Source organism: Aphelocoma coerulescens, chromosome 1 (assembly GCF_041296385.1).
Source record: "Aphelocoma coerulescens isolate FSJ_1873_10779 chromosome 1, UR_Acoe_1.0, whole genome shotgun sequence".
In the NCBI taxonomy this organism is placed as follows: domain Eukaryota; kingdom Metazoa; phylum Chordata; class Aves; order Passeriformes; family Corvidae; genus Aphelocoma; species Aphelocoma coerulescens.
In genome coordinates this window covers 99,014,328-99,039,172 of record NC_091013.1, presented here as the reverse complement: position 1 = coordinate 99,039,172, position 24,845 = coordinate 99,014,328, and the positions used below count along the sequence as shown (strand labels likewise).

The 24,845-nt window shown below is 45.2% G+C and overlaps 1 protein-coding gene across 6 annotated transcripts in view; it reads left to right on the top strand.

The window, feature by feature from the left end:
- IGSF11 (immunoglobulin superfamily member 11) overlaps positions 1 to 24,845 on the top strand; it is a 105,094-nt gene that overhangs the window by 61,004 nt on the left and 19,245 nt on the right. For 2 of the 6 annotated variants that reach the window (XM_069020601.1, XM_069020599.1), the window contains exon 1: positions 21,995 to 22,231. The exons of 3 other annotated variants lie outside the window; for them this stretch is intronic. In XM_069020601.1, coding sequence (XP_068876702.1) covers positions 22,135 to 22,231 — 97 coding nt within the window. In that variant the 5' untranslated portion in view covers positions 21,995 to 22,134. Of the gene's footprint in view, positions 1 to 21,994; positions 22,232 to 24,845 lie in introns of those variants that run through there. One more of the 6 variants, XM_069020618.1, reaches the window with a different exon arrangement.

Genomic DNA, 24,845 nt, shown 5'->3' with positions numbered 1-24,845 from the left:
TCCATTAAACATGTGTTTTAAATGTCAAAATAACATCTTTTTAAGTGTTAGGATTTATGTTTTTTTCTTCAGGATTGTGTTTTTCCAGCCTTGAGGAATCTTCTTTGATTCAAGACTCCCTATTCATGCATCTTCTGCTGTCTGAGAAAACATAAAAGTTTCCTCAAACACAGCCCAACATGAAAGGGTGAATGCTCAATCAGGCATAGAAACCTGCCTGATGTCATCTCTTGTTCCCAAGAAAGTTTTCCAGCATTCCACTAAGTGTTCCCATGCTTTGATCTGTGGGAAAGAGATACTAGAGTAATCACCATCTTTTGCTGGCCCTGAGATAAGAGCTTGCTGCTCATATTATTGCATGTGAGCCGTGTTCTGGGGTCAGCTTCCTGACTGTGTGGCTGCCATGTCCTGGAGGATGGAGCCGGGGGCTGGCTGCTCCGCACGAGGACTGGAATGTTTGATCAAGCAAACCTGCACCTCTGAGAGTTTCCAGGGTGGCCTGGTGGACCCTTTTCTGTGTTCACAGAGGGGCACAGCCTCCATGGGAAGAGAGGAGTAGAGGGGGGGCAGTGAGAGAGCTACCTGTACACTGTCTCACCTTGTGAAGCATGGCTTTAATCTGGTGCTGCCTTATTTCTCTCCTGCACCTGAGGCTCAAGAGCAAAGAGCTGCCTGGCTTTGGTTTGTGGTTCATCAGCCAAACTTGGACAGCTCCAAAATGAGCATACCCCTGACTCCAAAGCTCCCCTCTCCCTACACCTCTAAGGCAAAATCTAAGCCTTACAGTGCTGTTCAGCTGTGCCTGGAAAATGCTGTCCCCACCCTTGCTGACACACAACTTGATGGATTTGGGGGCATGAATCCTTCTCAGGGATGCACGTAGCCCTGGCTCCATCACCACTGGGCAGGACAGATGTGAATCCACGTGCATCGGTGACGCAGGCAAACTGGATTTGGCCAGCTGCCGGGGCTTTGAATGTTCATTTTGGGGGAGGGAGGGAAGGAGGGAGGGAGGGAAAGAGGGGAGGAGGACAGAAGAGGGCAAAACCTGCCCTCTGCCTGCTTCTGGTACTGAGGTGCCTGGGGAGGGAGCGAGGGCTGTGAGCAGAGGAGGAGCCAGGGCAGGACTGCTGCTTTGCCAGGAGATCCTTCTCTCGTTTAGTGATTTAATACCAATGCACAGGAGCTCGCTGGAGCTGTTCGTCCTTTTTCTGCATCCGATGGATTTGCGTGCATCTGTGTGTGTTGCTTTGTTTTTCCACCCTGTGTTTTTTAGTAATAATCCCCTCCAAGGTTACAGAGATATCATTTGTCAGGCAAGCCGACAGAGCTCTTTCTTACTATGGGATTACATAAGAGAACACAGGCTTTATTACCATTTTAGGACGTATTAGCATTGTGGATTATTTCCATAGAGACTGAGCACAGTGGCAGTTTTCACTCAGGGTTCCCTTGTCCTTCCTCCCCCCCAGCATCGTACTTTATAAAAATGATATCCATTATTGAACAAACAAGCAGGAAGCATCCTATGAAGCCTGGTCCATGATCAATGTTGTATGTGGAGGGCTGACACAAGCACCAAGAGCGCATTGCAAGACTGCACTCGGAAGGAGGGATTTCAAGGAGATGATGCAGAGCAGCAAGAAAACAGGCATGTCTTCTTCATTCCTGCTTGTCCATGTGCCTTCTTGTGAGGCTAGCGAGGGCTCCTGCCCCTGCTTTGATTGTTCTTTGCCTGTGGGATCATGGCAGGTTAAGTCAATGCTTCCTGTCTCAACTGAACAGTCTGTAAAATGGGGAGGTTAATTATGCTGGGGTATCCTCTTGGCCATGGTGATAATGACACTATGATTTATTCACAGCATCTTTTCTGTGACAAAGACTGGTCCTGAAACAGCTGTCTCATACTGGCTGTGCATCTTTTGAGCTGCCAGTAGAGTAGGAAAAGAGTGTGGAGCACTGCTGTAAATAAATGAAACTGCACATTTCTCCCTTGGAAAATCATCTTGCAATGCTTTTAAGTCCTGCGTTTCTGATGTGTGCTGAAACCATGCTGTGGTGGGATCTACTCCATGGATGGAGTAGCAGGGGATATTTTGGGTCTTTCCTCTTTTCCTCAAAACTTGCAGAGAACAGAGGTAGTCTTCTTGAGCAAGTCTAAGGGATCAATGAACTGTAAAATTTGGAAACTGATTTCCTCCTCTTGATGTGCCTCTGCTACAGCACAAAGTGTTGGCATTTCTCATGGCCTGGCAGACATGGTAATGGGAAACTTTTGGCCTTCATATGTGCTGGAGGTGTCTGGGTTCATGAAGGGGTTCCTCACGAACCTTCAACTGCATTGTGCGAAAGTGACAGACACAACTGCCAAGGCACATGCCAGCTCACTTGTCAGTGACCAGCCTCCATGTCTGGGAAGGAGTCTTTTGTTTCACTTCTTCCTGGTCTTTTCATGGATCATAAGTCATCCAATTAGCGTTTCTGCTCCTGATGCTGCTCATATATTACCAGTAACATGGAAGTTGTACTAGACCTGAGCAACTCTCAGCTTAGGGAACACCTGGTATTTTGCACTGCAATCATATGTCATAACAGTCCCCCAGGGCCAGTCTTACAAGACAGCAATCAGAGAGCTAACTTGTGTCCAAGAAAGAGCCTGCTGCTCTGTTTCTTGAATGCTTCTGTTCAGACTCATGCCCCGGTGTGTGCATGTGCATGCCTCTTCCCTGCCAGTGAAACCAGTGGGATCTGGGTAGCAAATGTACTCCAGTGGCAGAACAGGCCTCTGCAGAAGAGATGCTTTCTACAGGAGGAGCAAGAACTAAATAAAAAGTCACTGAGTAACAGTCATTCTTGAGGAAGTTGTTGAAGAAAGGCAGGGAATTTGAGGTTGTTGCGGATGTGTGGGAAGGTATTGTTCAGTTCTGTGATGGCTGCAGTAGAAACTCACATGAGTTCCTGGACAGTCACATACTAGACAGTTGTAGGAAAAGAGGCTTCAGAGATTCTGCTCAAGAAGCTTTTGGTTCCTCTTTGGAAGAGTGAGTTTAGCCAGAGCACTGAGAAAGTAGCTGTCCTGTTGTGACCTTGGCAATTGCATTGTTTCTGTGCTTTATCAGCACAGTGCATCCTTACCTGGGATGTTACTCTGACAACCTTGAGCTTTACCTGTAGGCTAATTGCTCCTGAGTTTTGGCTTCTTTTCTGTCATTTCAAAAAATTAAGTGTATTTCTTGCCCATGAATAAATAGTGTCTTTGCTTCTGTAGAGAAATGTGTCCAAGAGAGGAAAAAAAAGTGGAATTCTCATTTTTGTGACCTGCTTAGACTTACCAACTTTGTGTTCTGTCATGTGCCAGTCTCATGATTTCTTCTCAACAAAAGGGTCTAAAGACCCTTTTGACCCTCTAGAGATACAAGTTTCTAGCTAAAGACTTGTGGCTGTGCAAGTAACAGGATGCTTTGCTCACACAAAGTAGAATGGAGTTGGATCTTAAAGATTTTTAGTTGCACTCCTCATCCAGTCATAGGACACTGGTTAGCCAACAGAAAGTGTCCTATGATCTTTACTTTCTACAGAAGAGACCAGGTGTGATGTTTAAAAGACTGAATCTCTCAGTCCTTAGAGAAGTGCATTTACAGAAATGCTCTGCAACCTAAGATGTCTTATCCTAGCCAAAGTGGGCTACTACAGAAGATCCCAGCAAGGCAAACTTGTTTGTGGGAAACAGCCTAAGGAAAACCTGTTTTGGTTGAAATTAAAATCCCTGTGTGTTCTACTTCGCACTGGTATGGCCTCACCTTGAATACTGTGTGCAGTTTTGGGCACCACAATATAAGAAGGATATTAAGCTGTTAGAAAGCGTCCCAAGGAGGGCAATGAGGATGGAGTAGGGCCATGAGGGGAAGCTGTGTGAGGAGCAGGTGAGGTCACTTGGTCTGTTCAGCCTGGAGGAGACTGAGGGGAGACCTTACTGCAGTTACAATTTCCTTGTGAGGGGAAGCACAGGGACAGACACTGATCTCTTCTCTGTGATGCCCAGTGACAGAACCTGAGGGAATGGCCTGAAGTTGTGCCAGGGGAGGTTTAGGCTCGATATTAAAAAAAGTTTTTTCCCCCAGGAGGTGTTTGGGCACAGGGACACATTCCCCAGGTAAGTGGTCATGGCACCAAGCCTGGCAGAGTTCAAGAAGCATTGGTGGCTGGAGACCTTACCCAGAGATCTGACTTTCCTCAACTGAAAACAAGACAAAGAGAAGGAGCTTTCTTAGGTGAAATTTGATACAGTTCAGAAAAGGATTGTTTTAGGATGTTCTTATCAGCTTATGGAAAACACTAGGGAATCCCTTAAGTATCAGATCCTAGGCATGCTGCTCTGCAGGGCTTAGGGCACGTGTTTTTCTTCATGGCAGCAATGCCAGAATCCACGCAATGCAACAACACCTTGGTGTGATTCTTGAAGATTTTTGGTATTTGTGGTTGAGCTGCAAGTGTTCATGCCTTGGACTGATGACTGACCTGCAAACCTGCAGGCCTATGTAAGCAGTGGGGCTGGCTGCATTTCTCATGCAAACAACATGCTCTCTTCCAGGAGCCTCAGGGAAGGGCACACATCTGAACTGGGCTGTCTGTGGAAATGATTAGTATCTGTTTATCACAGTTACTGTGAAAACAGGGTAGCAGATAAATAAAATGGAGAAGGACCTTCTTTCTACCACATCAGTTCCAGGAGTTCCTTCACCTCATACTTGCTCATTCATGTAGCACGAATCAGTTTTCCTTGATGGTTATCTGGATTCCATCTGCAGAACTACAGGGAGATGAGCAGGCATCATTTCTGTTTCTCGTGGTCTTCAAATGCTCTTTGAGAGAAGTTCTTACTGCGGATTCTCCAGTGTCTGCAGCTGCTGAAGATGCAGGAAGGTTTGCAGGTTCCAAACCTTACTACCCTGTGGCTTGCCTAAGGCTGAGATCTGCCAACTTTGGTACAGTGGGCAACCTGTGAAAATGTTTGTCAGTGATGGAGGGTGATCACTTGGGGTGGTCCCATTAACCTCCATCAGAGCCTATCCTGCCCAGGAGCCCTGTGCACACAAACTACTGCCTTGGGAGCCATGGGTGTAACTTAATTCTTGCTTCTCCTTGTTTTTGTTTGATAAATCCCTCACCAAAGTAAGTGTGATGAGGACTTGGGGTAGGTTAGATGGGCTGCACGATGGCTGTTTCCTGTGTGGAAATAGCACAGTAAAGCTGATGTGTCCTAGCTGCAAGCAGCCTGGCACGGCATGTGGACAGAATTGTTCTTTTTTATAAGTCATCAGGCTGTGCCTGCACAGGGCTCTAAAAAGACTATGGTAACAGCCCAATTTCCCTTTTTCTGCCCTCAAGGTTTTAGGAGATTAAAAAAGAAAGAATTAGTTGAGGGGCACCTGGTCATGCAACAGTCCTGTGGGTGTGTTGGTGTGACCTCTGTGTGGCTCATGATATACTCTGAAAATTTAGAGGAGCTTATCCAAAATGAAATTCCTTATCTACTTACTTTGTGTGGTCCTGCCTTCATCTCCAGAATGGGAGACATTTCAGGGACCATAGCAGCCACTGTGGAGCGGTTTTGCTTATCTGCTCCAAAGAACTGTGGTTGTGATATCAAACTCCTTGTGCCTGCACTGTAGTGAACCCTCAGTGTTCTTAAAAATTGCCTTTCTTTAGACACCCGTCCTTATTTAATGTTTTATTTGAGCATTGTATGTATGGTGCATTTGTACTCACCACAGCCCTAAGAATTGCTTCATTGTCCAAACAGTTTGTGCTTCAATCTGTGAAATGAAGATAATTATTCATCTCTGGGTTTAGTATAGGATGTTTGGTAGTCCGAATTTCACTCTGCATGGGCTGGCCTCTGTGTTGAGATCTTCTGAACTGGGCCTGATTTGATGCCTTGGGTAGGTATTGTGACTGCTCTTCCAAGTGACTTCCAGAGTCACATATATTGTTTGTAGCACAGAAGGGAGGAACCTGAAGATGAGCCTTCAATGTGAGAAAAGCACCCTAATTTCAGAGTTATTCTCTATTGCCAGGTACACTGACACTGTTCCCCAGTGTCAGTTCCCACATTTCAATTTGTGGAAGCCAGTTAGTCACGCAGCAAGAACAAAAACACCCTTTGACTTATAAATTGAGGACATTTAATGGGGAGAAGCACAGGAGCAGTCATTATTAATAATTATTTGCATAACAATAGCCTTTCTTCCATAGATCTCGCAAAGATGGGCAAACATGAATTAATTCAACCTTAAACTACCCACATGGGAGGATGAAAAGTATCATTATCCACATGAACAGTTTCTCTGCATGATTTTACTAATTATAGTATAGCACTTAGGTGTTGTTATATGTGCTATGTAAGAAGGTAAATAACATTTTGCAGAGAGAACCAAAGGCATTTCTCACCCAATCAGACTCTTTCCAGCACTCACACTATATTGTCTCCAGCAATGGGCAGAATTATTCTGGCAGAAGGTGAAGGAAATGGGCAGCATAGGCAGAGCTATAAATAGGTGACATGCCTTGCTTACACCCCGCAGGAGTGGGCCTTTCAAAGGGGTGGATCGAGATAGTAACTCAAGTTGCATACCCTGCACCATACCAGAACAGCTTCCACCTTTTTCTGTCACTTGGAGGAATCTCATTCCTGATCCTAGCAAGGCAGTGTAATGCAGCCTTCCCAAAAAGGCTGTGCTGCTCCATTAGCACTGCCTTAAGATATAATGGGGCTGGTCCAATGAGGTGTGGGAGCACCTCCTGCTTTACGATGCTTTGAGCATTAGGGAAGCAGCTACTGCCTCAAAGCCCTGGGGAAAGGCCACTGAAATACTTCCAGCTACCTGGGAGCCTGTGGGTATTCCTCCTTCCTGGCCTCTGAGACTTCCAGCAAGGCCTTTGCTGTGCTTTTTTTCCTGCTAAGCTCATGGAAAATAGCTGGCTCTAGGTTTTCCTGAGGACAGCCCAACAACTGGGCATGGCGGTATCTGAAATAAATATAGTTTTGGAGGAGAGTTCATTTCCCCTGAATTAATGCAGCCTGACACAGAGCACAGGAGCATGTGCCATCTGGTCAGATCTGCCTTGATTTTCTGAACAAGGGGGAGGGTAACCGATACTTTTATGAACTGCGCTTGCTGCACAGGCAAAAACAGTAATCCCCTAGGTACTGAAAATGAGAGATGCTAATCTGAAATTAAAATGGGTAAACGTGCACAGGCCCAGTAAGGTCGTGAAGATCAAAACCTTGTTCTCTAAGGAAATGAACATTTTTATCTTGAGAAGCCCCAGGCACAGCCATGTAGCCCACCAATTTAATAGGAGGTGGTGTGGTAGCATGCTGCTTTTTTCTTGTGGAGTCAAGCTTGTTCCCTGCACATATAGGGTGTACTGTAATTTCCTTCCTTCATCCCATGATGTATGTATGTTCTTTGCAGAGGTTTCACTCCTCTATTACCCATCCATGCCCCCTGCTCCACCCTGGGCCTGTTTTGCCATTGCCTTCTGATGCTGCTGTATAAATTGGGCTGGAATATGTCCTTCTCATTCCTCCTTAGCAAGAGAGCAGACATCCAATTCTACTCTCGCCTGCAGTCCTGCCGAGCATGTAATGAAATGGCCGGGTTCCGTGGATTCTCCCTGGGAGGGAGTCAGAAGCAGTCCAGCGGTGTGTCGTAAAGCAAGCTGGGATCCTGGAGGAGATCCTCATCTCTTTCCTTGCACTGCCATAGGAGCAGGGCTTGAGTTTTCATGAGTGATGGGAGAGGATTCTGCACAAGCTGCTGGAAAGTTCAAGGCAGCCACGTGTGCCCCGCGGCAATGGCTACGAAATCATGGCTGGCTGTGACTTTGGTACAGGACAGGCTCTTAAGGCCAGCCGTGCTGGCCTTAATTTAGCAGATAATGGCTGAGTAACCCAGAGGCATGTGTAAGGCAGGAACACAAAGTGTTTGCCTTGTTTTCCTAACAAAATTGTGCCCTGGCTGCGTGCCTTTCAGACTTTCAGCCATCACCCTGCAGTACAAAATAGCGATGAGGGCTCTGAAGCCTCTCTGCAGATCAGGTGAGGCAGGTCTGCAGTGCCACCAAGAGCAAAGAGGACAGCAGGGAGGTGGCAAAAGCTGCTTTCATATGCAGCAAAGCACTGAGGGAATCTGTCAAGGTGCAGAGTGAGATGCAGGTAATAACTTCCTTTACCTCGCTGAGGTTTGTAGTGCCTGCACTGCGCAAGGATAAAACCTGTCATCCTTTCATATATGCTTGGGTTGAAACAGAATTGTAGCTGAAGAGACCAGCAAAATCGGGGTGCAGAAACAGCAGCTGTGGTCACTGCATTTTTTCTGGGCATGTTTGCACACATTCATGGCCAAAGCCTCTGTCATCCTGGACTTCATTTCACCGAAACACAGTCTCGTGCTTCCCACCTAAGGGGGTATTTTGTCTGCTGCAATTAGGTCTTTCCTTGGTGTTGTGGGTTCAGGCCTCAGTGAGCAGTGGGTACAGAGCACACAGAGCCAGCATGCACTGCTTGGTGTTGGGGCCAGCACCAATTCATGTGGATGTGAGGGCTGCAGGAAGGACAGAAATTGGAGGTGTGTTTTCTGTGTGCTTAGTTCAAGGATAATATTGCAGCTCATTTGGCCAGGAAAGATGTGTGGGGGAGCAGACATTTTCCTGGGGTATCTTGGTTGTCCTTTTCCCCTGATGAAAAGCCGAAGCAGTACCTTGATGTATTCCTCCCATTCTAAGATGTAGTAAAACTTTCCTGGCTTTTAAGGGGGAACTGCATTGCAACTGCATATTTGGATAAAATATGCTATAAAAGAGGGTGAAGGTTTATCTGGCCTGAAAAATCCTGATAAAGGGTCAAGATTTAGGTTTAATTCATGACAGAGAGATTCTGGCTCAGAAATTTCCATTTGGTTCCGGAGTGCTGAACTCTGATCATTTTGTAATGGGCATGTTTCTATTAAGATACTGTATTTGTTTCTCTCCTGTCCCCCTTCATCTTTTCTCCTAGAAAGAAGATACCTCCAAAACCAGGGAACTTGAAATACCTCTTCTCTTTTACTTTTTTTTCTTTTACTCCCAACCTTGGTTTTGTTTCTGGACCAGAATGCCCGATACAATCATGCAAAGGTCTTTTATTTATGTTTGGCTGGGAGCTGACCAGATGCCCCAGCCTGTGAAATAATCACCATCTGTTGATTGTAATTGCAAGGCAAAAGCCAAAAGCCTGGAAGGTTTTTTCAATGATGTATTCAAAGAACTGCAGCTTGACTTTTCTGAATAAAAACAAAAGCTTCTGCTTTGGGTCAGACTTTTTTTTTTAATACCTCCCCACATGCTGAATGCCTATGAATAGCTCTGCTACTCATTCCCTCCTTATCAGAAGCAATTTGGCTTTGAGCTTTCTGGTTTTTTTCACTGCTGTCTGAGAAGGTGGCATCATCGCTGTGCCCTGGTGCATTGTGCCCATCATCTGCAGCTCGGCACTTCAGTGGGGAACACACTTGTCTGAGGTCCCCCACACACTGACTTTCTTCTCTGCCTCTTTTTGTCTCTCGGACATCCTGCCGTTCTCACATCAGCCAAAGATGTCTCTGGGGAAGAAGGACAATGCCGAATACTGCAGGTGCAGTGAGAATCAATAATTCATTTAATCATAAATTAATAAATGATGCTGCTACTTGGGGAGAAGGGGAGGAAAAGAAAGAACATTAATAAAGTGGTTTTCAGATCAATTCCACAACTCTGAGAGACTGAGGGAAGGCTCCAGAGGGCCTGAACTTGATAATTGTCAAGATCTGTAGGAGTCCCTCAGCACCATCATTGCTGTTGCTTGGGTTTAATTCAGTGATACGGCTGCTGTCTGCCCCCTGTCCTGTGGAATTTGGAGGCTGCAGAACTTCGGTCTTTGCAGGATGCAGAGCAAAATGCCTCTGGGTGGGGCAAGTGAGCCGTATAAAGTTTTTCTGCCTGCTGGATGAAAGCGTTGCAGTTCCTCAAGTGCTTCTGCCAGGCATTGAGAGGAAGGCAGGTCTTCACTCCTAGCCCCCCAAAAGCTGCGCTTGCTTCTCGGGGACCACGGGGTGCAACTGAGTGTTGTTCTCACGGGGTGACCTCGGAACACTCAATGCTGTGCTACATCTGGCCGTGCCCAAAATACATGGTGATGAATACATATGTGCATCCCATCTGCTTGACACGGCAGCATATGAAGGCAGGGCAAGCCAGGATTTAGCCATCAGAAAATGAGGAATAAATTTAATAAGGATGTTGAGTGTATTAACCTCCAGAAGACACTTCTCAGGGAGGCAATGACTATTTGTTCCAGTAAGTGGGCAAAGACTCCCAAAACACTCCGTTCTGTAGTAGTGAGCATAATGGGTGGCCAAATTTGTCACAAGCTGCTACCAAGCAGCACGTTTCTCTCAGGTGTGCCCTGTCCTTCCCTGTGCCTGCAGAAGTGCAGACCTTTCTCAGCAGCTCAGATGAAGGCCCTCAGGGCTGCTGAGCACTATTACTCTTGTTTTCTCCTTCATTGGCTCTTAAGTAACATCTGACATGGGGGTTGGATTTGGCTTTTTGAAAGTATGTTTGACCCCAAGGATGTTTTTCCTGCATTAAGTGCTCTGTGGGCGTACCTGCAGTTTGAGCTGACTTACATTTCTATGAGAGATAAAAATGTTTATTTTTGTCATTGTCCAGGAGAAGAGGTCAGGTCTGTTTATGCAGCATGTTGGTGCTTATAGAAATTCGGGAACTGTGCCTCTCTCCCAACCCTTCCTATGGTCAGCAGGCATCTGGAAACATGAACTCCCTAGGGGCAGGAGGTCTTTACTATGTATTTGTATGTTACTGTATTAGTAATGGTAATGAATAGTGGAATAAGAGCCTTAGTATCTCTTTTATGTAACCCGGCATGTTGCTAATGGGCATTAGATTAACCAGAGCTGCTCAAACACCCAGTAGTGCTGTTTTGCCTCAGCAGTGGTTTGAATTCTGCCCACTGCCTGTGTACTGGGTAAAGTGTCTGCTTTTCCTAGAAGGAAGGAACAAATCGATGCAACCAAGAGTGCTGCTGGAACTTGGGAGCTGGGATCTCAGACAGTGCAAAGACTGGGAGACAGGGAAAGGATCTCTGAAATGTTCTCTCTGGATGCACTAGTATCTGTTTTCTGTGCTCCTTCTGTCCTTTTTGTTGAGCTATTTCTGATTTAAACTGATTCAGAGACAGAACAAGGCCAACCTATTTCCTGGTGTAAGGTCTACTTTTTTTCCTCCTGGTTTAATCTCATAACTCCTAGTTATTACCTCCTCTCACTCTGCAGGGTTCACATGCATCAAGTGTATCTTGCAGTTTACTACCTATGAGTTGTTCCTTAATAATCTGTACGCATTTGACCCTTCTTAGTCTTCTTTATATATTCTCCTGTGTCTGTTTATCAATCATCTGAGATTTTTTTCTAGTTTGCTGCTCATCTATTGGTGATGAGAAAAACATGATGGAATTAATAAAATTGAATCATTGGACTGGTTGCATTGAAATGGTGTGGACACTCTCCCCTCCCTTATTCCCTTTGCTGTGATGAGATGCACCTCTGCTTCCCACTCAAAATTGTGAGAGCCTGATTTGCTAATGTAGCACATCAAGATTATTTTATTTTCTTCCTTTCTGTAACCCCAAGTCTCAGAATGAAACAGTGTCTGTGCTTTCTCCCTTCTGCTGCATATCCATCTTTTAGATTACTGTTCTCCAGAGACATTACCTGTTTTCTTTTTTCTGTGTTGATGGGTTCAGTTTGCGGCTTTGATAAGTACAGATGCAATCATCCTCTGTCCTACTCATGCTACTCTCTACTTTAACTTTCAGACCATTGCCTTCACATGTTCAATTTTAAGGGGCTATGTGTTCATTGAGGCCCTTTCTTTGTCTTCCATTATATTTGCAATTTCTCTGTAAGGTGGCAGCTGCAAATTTCATGGACGGTTAGTGTTGTTTTCCTGTAACACTGGTTTAATAAGGCCAATGTGGATGAAAAGCCCTTGGCACGTCATTTGTCATTTCCCAGTCCAACAAAGCATATTTTCTTTTGGTACCTTTGGCCAGTTTTTTGATCCATGGGCTTTTGGTTCCAGTGGGGCAGTGTCAAATCATTCAAATTCCTAAAGCTTCAAATTCTCTTCACTACCTTTCTTTTGTGTGCTAATTGCGTGTGTGCTTTAAAAAGTAAAAGACTAACTTGTGTATTTCATGTGATTTTATTCTTTAGATTCTTCATGACCCTACATATTTGTTTCATTTTTTCACTAAGGCTAGACATTGACTTAGAATTAAATATTTCCAGCTCTATTCCTTATTGAAATCTTTATTATGTTTGCTTTTTGGCTGGTTTTGTGGAACCTCCCTAGCTCAATGTAAATTGTCAGATTATTTGTCACTGGGATAATATGTTTGTCAATGCCCCACCATAACAAATTAGGCTCCTGATCTTGCATACACTTATGCAGGTGCTTCTGTGTATAGATTGCCTAATGTTCAGCCCTGTATTAGTTCTGTTGAAGTGAAAAATGCTTTTTAAAAATGTCTCTGTCTTTTCTGGATTAAGTTCTAGGATGTTGCTTGCTTTATTTCATTTGGGGACATATAATTCTTCAAATTCTTTTTGCTTCTGCTTTTTTAAAACTTGCTTTCCCCCCCCTTTTCTAGTCCAAAATTCCTCTCTTTATTCTTACGGCTAGAGACAGATTTAAAAAAGCTGTTCAGCCATTTCTGAACTATTCATTTCATCCTCATCCTCACTTATTAATGAACCCACCTTCTTTCTGGTGCTGCTTCCCCTCCTGATGAATTTGTAAATCCCTTCTTATTCTCCTCAATGCCTTAGGCAACATAAATTCATTTGGGTTTTTTTCCTTGCCCTTATCTCTTCCCTGCATCCTTAACTGGCACTGTATATTCTTGTTCAGTCACAACCCCCACTTCCATTTGCAGCACTGGAATTTCTGTGATTTTCTTAATGAAAAGGCATCGTTGGAAAACGCCATGCTGTACATTACTGTAAGATCTGAAACATTTCATTTAAAAGTTGTGTGTTGTGGAGCTTTCTCAGGGTCAATTTATGTTGCAGTCACTGTGTAGCAAAGCCATTGTTTTGGTTTAAACATTTCTTCTCTAAAATATCCAAGTGCTCACCATGGCTTGAGCAGGGCAAGAAAGGCAGCTGAGCAAATGGGAATTCCTCTGCTTTCTGAGTGGTTTCATGCACTGTGCTGTGTTGTGTTCACTACAAGAGCTGTGTTCACTACAAGAGCTGTGTTCACTACAAGAGCTGTTCTCTTTCCCTGCTAGGAGATATAGAAAAAAGCTCCCTTTTTAAGGGGAGTCATTCTAACCCAAAGTGGGTGCTGGGGGTCTGTGAGTGTTTCAGCCACTTGCTGCTCAGGAGAAGGCAGAGAGCTAAGAGGAAACCTAGGCTGGAACACTGAGTGGCTGTAAAAGGGGAGAAGAGGAAGGAGGTTTTCCATCCTTCCAAGCTCCACTTCAAGACAGGTTGGCAACAGTGCCATGCTTGAAAACAGGCGTGATGGTGTCTGAGCTCCATCAGCATGTGGGGCAGGCAGAAATGTCCCATGTCCACTGTGGCTGCTGCTACCAGGGGTGGCAAACCTGCCCTTGGGCAGCAAGGCTGGAGAATGTCTGGTCATGGTGTTCCTGCACGAGATCTGGGAACAAATAAACCTGGAAGCTAAATTTAGGGGCTCATTAGAGACGACCTATTCAGCCAAGGCTGATACTGTGACCTGTAAAAATGCCTGTAACTCAGCTCATGGGAGTGGGGTGGTACCACTGACCTGCCTTATCAGCTCAGAAAAGTCTCTGCCCTTGTTCAGTTTCCCAATCTCTAAAACAGGGACAGTGATACAGGGTTGTGGGGTTTTGGCCAACACCTGACTGTGAAATGCTCCAAAAAACTGGGTAGAAATTGAAGTGTTTCTTTCTTGCAGGGAGTCAGAGTGAACCTTTTTGTGGGGCAGGGCAGGAAGAAGTGGATTGTGTTTAGTGGCTCCCACCACATCTTTTTGAGGTGTTCTAACCCACCTTTCTCTCTCCCTTCCTCCCTATGTGGATGCCATGGAGAGCAGCTATGGACAAGCAGAATATAATGAGGTCATGAGTTCTCATGTGACTCTGAAGCCAGAAGCCATTCTGTCTTCCTCTTCTTGCACCATGGCATCCTTCACACTCTTCCTGGAGATGGATAAGTCAGGAGTCATGCAGAGCCCTGAGGAGGTGGAAAAAAAAAGGAAAAGCACAAAATATGCTTTAAAATAGAATTTACCCTCACAGACCCATACTTTCCCCTTAGACCTAAACTTTCCCACAGACCTGTACTTCACCCCTTCTTCTGTGCCCCACAGTGTTGGGCTACATGAGGGCAGGGAGCCTGCCAGAGTTCTGGTTAATGTGTTGGTTGTTTTCTCAGAGGAAATGTCTTTTTGTTTACATGGGGGAGAGAGAAGCTTAGAGAAGAAACCTGGCACAGAGCAGTTGGGATTTGGTTAATCTGCTTAGAAATACATTAATCGGAGGATCAGATGCTGTCAACAATACTCTTTCCCCTCACTCTCTTCCCCTTTTCAGTACCTTCCTCATCACTGCTCCCACTGGATCCTGTTCCTCACCCTCCTCCCTGCAACTCTCCTCTCCCCTGCTGTGAATACCAGGGAGTAATGAAGGACAAAGAGATTAAAGCAAAATTAACAAATAAAATATAAATCCTAGACCTAAATGAAAATTAAAAATGGGTATTCAGCTGTTTATTTATTTCCCTAAAAATAGCCTTGTGCCCCAGCCAAAATAAATGTAGCCAGGATTTCTGTGGGAAGTTCTGGGGAAAACAGTCAGGTTTCAAAAGATGAACAACTAGTGGAAGTTGTGTCTGTCTGCTTTTCCCTTCAATTCCATCCATATGACATTCCCATGGAATTATGACAGTGACTAGAGAAAGGACTACTCCAAAGTGCCAACCCTTGCTGCCTTCAGCAGGAACTGCAGGTACTCAGCCTCTGGCTGTCATCTCTTGTCTAAATATGGGAATCTATAATTGTCAGCAGTCACAATTTAGGGGGTGCTGTGATAAAAACTGAAGCCAGGCAGTTCAGTTTCTCTTTTGGGCAGTTGGGATAATAATACACAAAAGGACATTACCTGTACAGGGAGAGGAGCTCTGAAAGAAGTTGTCACTGTTAGTGGCACATTGCTCAACATCTTGTTGCTTTCCTGCCTAGCCTCTGGTGAATTGGAAAGGAGGCTCAAAGGTGGCATTCCATGACTACCTGGAGCCAAGGCTGAGGCCAAATTTGTTGGTCTCTGAGCTCTGTTGTTGGAGAATTACTGCTGCCAGAGGAGTTTTTGTTCTACATGCACTGTTTTCTTCCAACTTTTTTGTTTTATGGATTTTTGAAGAAAAGAAGAAGAACAAAAGGCATTGCAGTGAACAAACTATCAGAGCCAACTGGGAGATAAAGAAAGAAGATAGCAGCTGCTATCTACTCTTAGTATCTGTTTTGCACACACAGACTTTTACATTCCTGGGTTTTGTTCTCATGTGCAGCACTCTGTTTCATTCTCTGTATGAAGGTTTAATCATAGGCAATGCAGGATATGTGGTGTAGCTTGCTTAATTTCAAGGAAAACCTTTAAATTCAGGGATCTCCTGACCTCTGAGCCATTATTTTAACAGCATTACAGTTGCATTAATTTTGGAGATATTGCAATCCCATGTTAATCCAAATTCCATTGAAGTCAGTACACAGACACCCATTGTCTTAATCTGGGGTTGGTTCAGGTCATTACTCTTCAAATTGTGCTAAGGGAAAGGATGAGAATAGAATGAAGGATGCAGTGGTTATCAGAGCTCAGGCTCTTTTTGTGTTTTCATGGGTGAAGTAAAGGCTGTCTTAGAAAGAAATTGAGGTGATAAATGTTTTTACAGGAGAATTGGGGTTTTACTGAGAGAGCAGGAGGCATGAGGAAAACACAAGGCTGCTACCTAAGGGTGCAGCAGTACTTGCCCCAAATAGGAACAGAATGTTTTGGCCACAGAGATCTCAGTTCATTATCTGCTCAACAGGAAGATGTGTCCTTGTGCCAGTTTCCCTTCTCAGTTCCCTCACACTGGAACACTGAACTGAAGAAAAGGTGAGAACTCACCCCTGGTTCTCTCCAGTGTGCTTTAGAGGAAGATCCAAAGGAAACAGTGCCATTCCCCTGTTTATATAAACACATGAGGAGATGCACTCAGCTATTTGAGGGCATGTGAACCACGTTAAAATTGGTGCACCCCATCTCTGCTTGGCCTGCCTCCTGTATTCCCCCAGCCAATGTGACCCCGTTGCCAGCTCAGTGTGGCTGCCAGGGTGGGTGGTGGTGTCTGCTGGCTGTGTCCTGCAGGTCCTTTGCAGGCCTCTTTTTCCTAATGTATTTTCAGTGCTGATCTCATGACCTGCACTATAGTGCGAACCCTTGGTGCTCTGGGACACCCCCTTCAAAAGATCTGGATTTGAGTGTTGGACTTACAACTAAAAAGTCGCCGTAAGACTTTCCTGAAGGCCGTGCCCAGACCTTGTGCCAGTAAGGCAGAAATACTGGATTAGCATGGTCACAGATTCCTGTGCCTTGTCTTCCTGCCAGCAAGTGGGAGATAGGGATCCAATAAACCTGTCAAGAGATGTGTACCTTGGACAGCAGCCCCACACACTTGAGGTGCTCTGTTGCTCCTGGTTGGGAGCTGGGACTTTGCTACCTGCTGGATGAGATTACAGCACTGAACCAGTGGATGTAGGGGTTTTGTCTGTCTGGGCAAAGGAGGGTGTGACAGCATTGCTACCTCTATTTTGTTCAACATGAATAAGAGTCAGAGGGGCTGTGGTAGCAGAAATCTTGCTGTGAGCTGCCATCAGGAAAGTACACAATGTCCTTTCCAGCATGGCATTCTTGCTGGTTTTAGCATGCTACTTGGATTAAACCTAGTACAGACACATGCTGTGTCTGCTGAGGACAGATACTTGTGGGTTTGGAGCTAGACTATATCTCAGAAATGTTCCGGGGAGCTGGTGCATGTTTTTTCTTGGCAGGTGCTTTGTTAACCATGCTTCTTCTCTGAGAAAGCTGTGTTATCCACTGCTTTCACCATCCTCTTAATAGCAGTGGCTTTGCTGGGTCTTGCCTCAGGCCCCATAACTGGGCTACTGGTTGGAATTTGGGTTGCAGCAGACATTCTGAGAAAGAAGCCCTTCAAGGAGGCATCTTTTCCCATGTACCATCTCCCTGCAGTGTCGTGAAGGAGGTGTGAAAGAAGAGTTTCTTCCTACCAGTCTCTTCCCCTGACCAGGGTGTTGCCACTGACTTCATTGCTTGTAGCCAAGACCTGAACTGATGGAGTTCACAGCCTGATGTGCTCCTTCTCAGGCTCAGTGTTGCATGTTGCTGTGGATGTGTGTTGTTGGACTGAGAAGGGGTTTGGAAGCACGGGGGGGGGGGGGTTGTCCCTTCCAGCGTGGCTACATCCAACGCATGCACTATTGCTGAACAAGCTGTAGTCCCTGGGGAAAGTGGACTTCCTACACATCTTTTTTTTTTTTTTTCTGTGACCTCCTTCCCATATCCTGGAGACTGTCCCTACAGTTGTAACATGCAGAAGCTTGAGATCTTGGGGCACCTTTTTAGGCCAGTGATACGTGGATTGTGGTCTGGGACACAGGTGAGCACTATGTAGGTAAACTTTTAAACAGTAGAAACTCAGTGATTTCATGCAGCTACTCTCCAAAAATCAGAATGGATTGTGGGCCAGAAGTTCAGGCACCACGATGCTGGTCTGTGTGCTGCTCAGCAAAGTAGCAGGCTAAGTCTAAGTCAGCCTTATGCCCTGCATTTAAAACTGCCCAAGGTGGAATTTTCACAGCCTCCATGGAGCAGTTTGTTTCAGAGCTTTGCTGTTGTCACAGCTAGATAGCTAGTCTGAGATCTCAGTGCAAATTTTGTTGCTAATAAAGATGATTGGTGGGGAAAAGAGAACTATTTTTCTCATGCAAATTAAAAGCATACTACATTTATCTTTTAGCATTTTTCTATTTTTCTTCTGTTTCTTTTCTGTCCCTTTGATGTATCTCCCTATCTCTATCTCATTTCCTACCTTCCTTCTTCCATGATTATCACTTTCTCCTTTCACAGGGAGCAGAAAGAAGCATCTGCTGTGCTTTCTGGGTTCTCACTTAATCCTGCCTGATCTCCCATGGTTAGAAGGCTCCTTTCCCTCTGGTACCTTTGTGTTTGGTACAGATGAGTGTGGCAGAGCCCTGCAGAGGGTCCTGGGCTTTTGGGATGCTTCCCAGGCAGCGCCTCCAGCCTCATCTCCTTCCTCACTCAATCCAAACAGCTCGTGCTCAGATGCTAATGTTATCACTCATTTCTTCCAGCGTGGTGTTGCCTAGAGCTTTCAAATATGTTCATTAATTAGGCCTCCTGGGGTGTATTCCTGGCTGACCGCTCTGTGTGTGTATGTGGAGCTAGCAGAGGGGAGGAGAGGGTATGCTTGGCTCTGGAGCATACGCTGTGCATCCTGCCGGTTTGCAGGCTTGCTTTAACAGTTGGTCATTCCTTAAAGCCTCATCCCCCTGCAGAAGTGGAGAGAGCCTGGGATGCCTTGGAGGGGCGAAGAGACACAATTGGGTTTGACAGGATTTGCACCACAAATTAAGTGCTGAATGTTCACGTTTGACACTCCAGTTCCATGGAGCTTTTGGGTAGCCCTTCGCAGAGAAATCTGTCAGAAACCCAAGCATCCAGAAAGCATGGGGAAAACCACTCTGCCACCTCCTGTTTTCACTTCTCAGATGATGCAAAACACCAAATTGGTTCTGCATGGCCTTGTCAGCTCCAGTGCACTGGGGAGGAAGGTACTGTCAGGGCAGGGAGCTTGCACACCGCCTGCCCGCCTCCCATCCCACACCTCCATGCTTGGTGTTTCATTTTAGATGTAATGGGGGTGTGGAGGCAGCACCACCATTCTTCTTGATCGATTAAAAGAAAAAGTATGAACAAAACTCATTTAATTATGTTAAGCCAGGGATGTTCTTGCCAAAAATCTAACAGAAGCTTGCATTTCATAGATTTCCACTTTCCAAAGGTAGCTGTATTTTCTTCATCTGTCTTCTGTGGTTATGGATTATTGCTGTATGTGCTGTCTGGAGCAATGCTGTCTTCCAGCCTAACATAAGTGCTTTACTCCACTGTGGTAGTGCTTCCTAGAGCCTGGAAAAGACTTTACCTTTTTGTGACTTGGGTACAGAATTGCATATCAGTAGGTTGTGCTATAAATGAGAGCCAGGCAAGCAGTTCTAGAAAGCTGTTCCTTTGATGGAAGTCATCCCTGGATGGGCAACAGCCTTGTGCCAGTCTCAGTACAGCACAGCCTCACACAATAGCATCTTGTCATTAGAGCTGAATTCCTGTGGGCTGTGTTTACTGTGAACATATGGAGCATTCCTGTGGCAGCACCAAAAGACAACTCTTTCTGAGCTTCTGTGGTGCTAGGATTTATCCAGTGTCTTTCTCAAACTCTTGGTTCCTCCTGCTCAGAGACTGCTCTTGTCCTGCTATTTTGTTCTTTAGCCATTCCACATCCTGCTTAGAGATAACCAAATTATCTGTGGAGATGTGGGGCTCTTGCAGAAGCATCTGGTGGGCAGCCTTCCCATGTATCTCTGCAGGGTGTGTGCTTTAAGCCATGCTGATTTACCTCCATAAGTAGGCATCAAGTGTACACTGTTGCATTTATTCCTCTCTGCCTTTCAACAAATGTTTTCCCCAGGGTTATATTCTAGCTTGCAACCTATTGCTTTGTGTATTTATTGCTTTCAGCCTGCATCTAGGCCTCAGGGTATGGTTTCTGCTCCTTCCATAAGTCTCTCTGCTCTTTCAGCTGCTTTCCCTCAATACCACATACCCAAGCAGCACAGAGCACTCATGGGGTGAAGGGACACTGCCACAGTTCACAGCCAGGAGTCAGGCAGTCATATGTACTTTTGGGACAGCTGCTGAGATGGATGGAGAGGTCAGATGCTGTCCCTGCTCCCCTTCCCCTGCCAGAGGTTACCCTCAGTTCAGGTTGTCAGTGTGGCCACCTGCATTCTTAGTCTTTAGCCTAATCCTCTTAGTGTGACCTACGGTAGGAAGGAAATTGCTCTTACTCATGAACCAAGATCTTTTTGCCAGAACTATGTGGGGGAGAGAGCCATTACACCAGCAGTTCCACTGGCAGGTCTGAGGGGGAGGCAGTGGGATGAGGAGTGAGAGGGATGCTTACCTGCACCTCTGAGGGCAACCAGCCACAGCAGCAGGTATGGCCTCAGCATAAGCAACTACCCCTCTTCTCCCAGCAGGTACAAACTGCAGAGCCCAGGATTCACACCCACATACAGATTTTTCAGTGGCAGACCAGACTTTGATCAGGTAAGTTTTAGCTTTCTGACTTTAGGCTGATTTATCTTAGCTGTTTTTTTGGAGTCCAAGAAGCAGCCTGCAACCCTTGAAAGGTCAGTGTACCAGAGACTGGAAATTCCTCCTCCACCAGGCAAAGTCATCTTCATGTTTATGTGAGTGTGTGCAGCAGCTTCTCCCTCACGTTGTCATTTTTGAACTGGGGAGAGCTGGTGTGAGCACTTGCAGAAGGCAAGGAAAGCAGGTCGGACGAATACTGTTGAAGCAAATTCAGGCTTATTATTCAAACAGATGTTCATGAATATATTTTGCCATACTTGAAGAGTTTTAAATGTAATCTTACTTGATGGGCACATGAGTTTAAAAGTAGAAGACTGAATTTATGGAAGGAGAAGTGATTTGGAAGATGAACTACCAAGCTGGGCTCTGGAGAGTGAGGGTTCATGTCTGGCTCTGCACAAGCCTAGGCACATCACCTGGGCTTACTGCTCCTTGCCTCCCCTGGGTCCCAGGAGCATTCAGATCCTTCTGGGAGAACACACTGGCATGCTGAGCAGGACTATTTGTGTGCTGTATTGTCTGTTCATTCATAATTGTTGTTTTCTTTGCTTTTCACTGTTGGCAAATATAGTGGAGAATTTTTTATCCTCCTGCCTATCACTCCCCTGTCCCCAAGTCAAGGGCTCTCCTCCTTTACTCTTCTGCTTTCTCAGCCTCCATGGGAAGCTGTCAAAACCTTTCTTGGTGGTGCTTCTCCTGCAAAACCAGGTCTCTGTGAAGTTTTGGTGATACAATAACTTCACTGCCTGGTGAACAAGAGGAGAATCTGGGAAAGAAGCCAAAGCATGATTCTACTACGGTGATTATTATTATTTCCATTAGCAACTATGGCAGGACAAGTTATGATAAGCAAGGGAGAGATAAGTGCGATTTGTAGGTGTTTAAACCCTTCTGTGCATTTTTGTTTTCATTTTATTTATTTTTCTCCCTGAATACAAGCACTGATTTAAAGATAGGAACAGACTGCTTCATTTTCACCCAGAGCCTGGTGATATTGGGGGTGCCCACATGTGGGGCAGCACAGCCTATTCATTCTCACACAGTACCTATCACACAGCAGGCAGCAGTCTTGACTGCAGATGAGATGTTTTCTCTGACAGCATCTGGAGGGTCAGAGAGGCATCAGCACCTCCCTGAGGGGGACACTCCCCTCCAAGAGCTGTGCTGGCTGCCCATGCATCTTCCTCACCCAGGAGGTGCGTGGGCAGAGCTCACCTCAGCTGGCACCGTGGTTCATCTGGTGTGGACCCAGCTGGCTGCAGGTGAAGGCAGCCTCCTGAGGATGGTCTCAGGTGGAGGATTTGGATGGAGATGAGCCTGAGAGTGCAGAAAAGAGGGTAGGAGAGAGGCTGCTTTGTGATGGTAACTGCTAGCGTAACTGTGCTGAGGCAGCTGTTAAAAACAGTGATGCTTAAAAAGCAAGTTTTACCCCTTATGGTAAACGACGTGGTAGCACAGACTCTAGAGATGGAAACCTCCTGCTCAGCCTCCTACAGACCTGTAAGACAGCAGCTGGTAAGAGAACAATGGCTCCAAAAATACTTGTGGAAACTGCAATACCTCTGCACATGCTGCCTGGTCCCTTGGTTCCCCCTCCAGGCAAACAAAAAGGAGCACAAAAAAGTAAGTAAAATTGAGGGCTCAGCCTTTCCCAGCTCTTGGGAATCACAACTAGGTTTCTCTGAGTTTTAAGGATACATGAGGAGAGCAGTGAGTACCTGTTCTTGGCTTCAAGAGAATAGAAAGAGTTTGGGGAGACTTCTTTATGCAGAGTAGCACTGATCTGAGCTTTCAATAATGCAGTGGACTTGTAAGTGTTCCAAACTGTGAGATTTTTGAATTAATTTTTAATCCATGGTTTAACATTAAAGATTAACGTGTGTTTCAAATTTCGGAAAGGGAATTTACCCCTGAAAGGCTAAGACTCTCTTCAGTGGCTTCTTATGGTTTTTGTTCTATTTTACCTCTCCTTTTTTGTTTTATTTTTTTTCTTTTTCTTTTTCTACCTGCTGGGTGCATAAAATAAAAGAAACAAACAAACAAAACCCCCCCAACAAAAAGCAAACAATAGAACCCCCAAAACATAGGAAAGGGAAAACGGAGCATATAGGCTGTGTTTAGGGAGTTTTCAACTTGTTGTTAAACCAGTGTCCAATTGGGCTCTTTCATATTAATGCTTCTCTGTGTGCTCTTAGACTTGGCAAGAGAAACAACATCTGTGTGAAAAACTGAGCCAGCTGTGCAGAAAAAAAATGTTAGTTCAGAGCAGTTGTGTACTTTGCTGCTTGGGCATAAGCAACTTCTTGCATCTGTTACAGAGGGAAAATTTGCAGAGTGTTTTCCTGGGACTTCTACTCCAAAAGACAAGGGAAGCTTGTAGCAGTCTTGCAAAAGTTAGCAGCTGTTGTAAAAGGGAATTTAGTACATCATGGGAAGGGAAGGGGGCAAGCATAAAATCAGACATCACTGTGAGGCTTGGTCACCCGGGGTTAACTCTCAGATCTTGGCATCAGAAAATGAGGTGGTAAGGAGGGAGGTGCACTGCCAGGTACAGTAACAGCAGCATCTGCATTCACAGTCTCCTTTCTGCATTTCAGGCATGTTATGATTGTACTCTGTGTTTTCTGAAAACCTGCTCAAGAGGTTTGGAGCATTTTATAAACATTTGACATTTCCTTGAGAGTGCCTGCTTTGTGCCTCCCAACCTGGAATGCTTTGGGGCAGGGCTGCTTGCAGAAAATATTTGCTCTTAGAATCATGTTGGCCTCCAATGGAGCAGAACATAGTGAAACTTCTTGGTTATTCTTTTTTTTCCTTGATAAGATGTGGGTGTGTGTTAATTTGAAATCAATACTAATACTTGGTACAGTGGTGGAGAGAGTGATTAATTGGCAGAGCAAGGCCCATGAATCAGGTTCTAAAGTCCTGTTCCTGTCTCGCCATTGACCTGCTGCATGGTGTTTGGGTGAGTTATATCCTCTCCATCCCGCTTTTCCTCACTGCAAAATGGAGACTCTGCATTCCTTCCTGGCATATTTTGGAGCTACCAGTGCAACTTTCTGCACCTGAGTTTTTCAGCATCATGCTGTGTCCAAAACTAGAGTGCTAGAGGGGAAGTGTATAGCATTTGTGAAAAATCAGGCTCAGTGATCTCAGCTTGGATGCTTAGAGCTGCAGATGCTCCAACTCTGGGTACACCATGAGCAGGGAGGGCCCCCCAGCTCTGGAATGTGTCTCCCTTTGCACCCTGTGCTGGCACATGCCAAAAGGACACACAGGAGATGGACAGCAGTTATTTATTCGTCTGGCTGTGTACATTTCATCTGTTGGTCCTGCTTCCCACATACAATGTGGGAATGATCAGCCCAAATGACTGGAGTGTTGGGAACTGATCTATAGTCAGCAACACTTGTACCGAAGCTTTGGGTTTTGGTGTAGGCAGGTTGGAAAGATCACACTTCCAGAGGGCAGGGAGCATGGAGTGACTCTCCTTCTGGGAATGGACTGCAAAGTGCTTGCATAGATGTGTTGCTGTGGCTTACATGTGGATGTCTCTGTGCCTGACACTCTCCCCTTGAGCAACACGGGTATCAAACTTCCCATGGAAACATCTACATCTCCAGCACTCTGGGTGTTCCCATGTGAAGATGGGAGAAGATGGAGCTGTTTCTAGCTAAAGCTGGTAACAGACTGGACATTTATCCCAGGGAAGTCCTAATGTACCCTCTCTGTTTCATTTCACATCATAGTGAGAGATCAGATCTTGTAATGGAAGGACCAAAAGTCAGGGTAAATTTCCACTGGGAAAAGATACTATTCACACAATGTTGAAAGGCCATAGCATATTAAGTATGTGTGTGTGTATTCACTGCACTGCTACTGCATAAAATTATGCAAAGTCAGAATTTATGTAATATCTAAATATATGGCAAAAGCTTAAATGGATTGAAATAAAGTGTTCTTACCTTATTGAACTGAAGTGTGCCAATACTACCATAATTAAATGGGGAAGTCAAAGCAATTCATTTTGTCTTCACTCACTGAAAATGTCATCAAAGTTGATATTCTTACAACCTATTTTGATTTTAATGAAAACTCTTCTTTTCCCAGTGGAAAATTGTCCTTTTACAACCTCTTTTAGACAGCTCAACTCATAATCTGAAACATTCAATTACTGACCTGACATTTGCCAGAGCGAAAGACAAATTTGGGTTTTCCTTTCTTTCCAATTAAAATG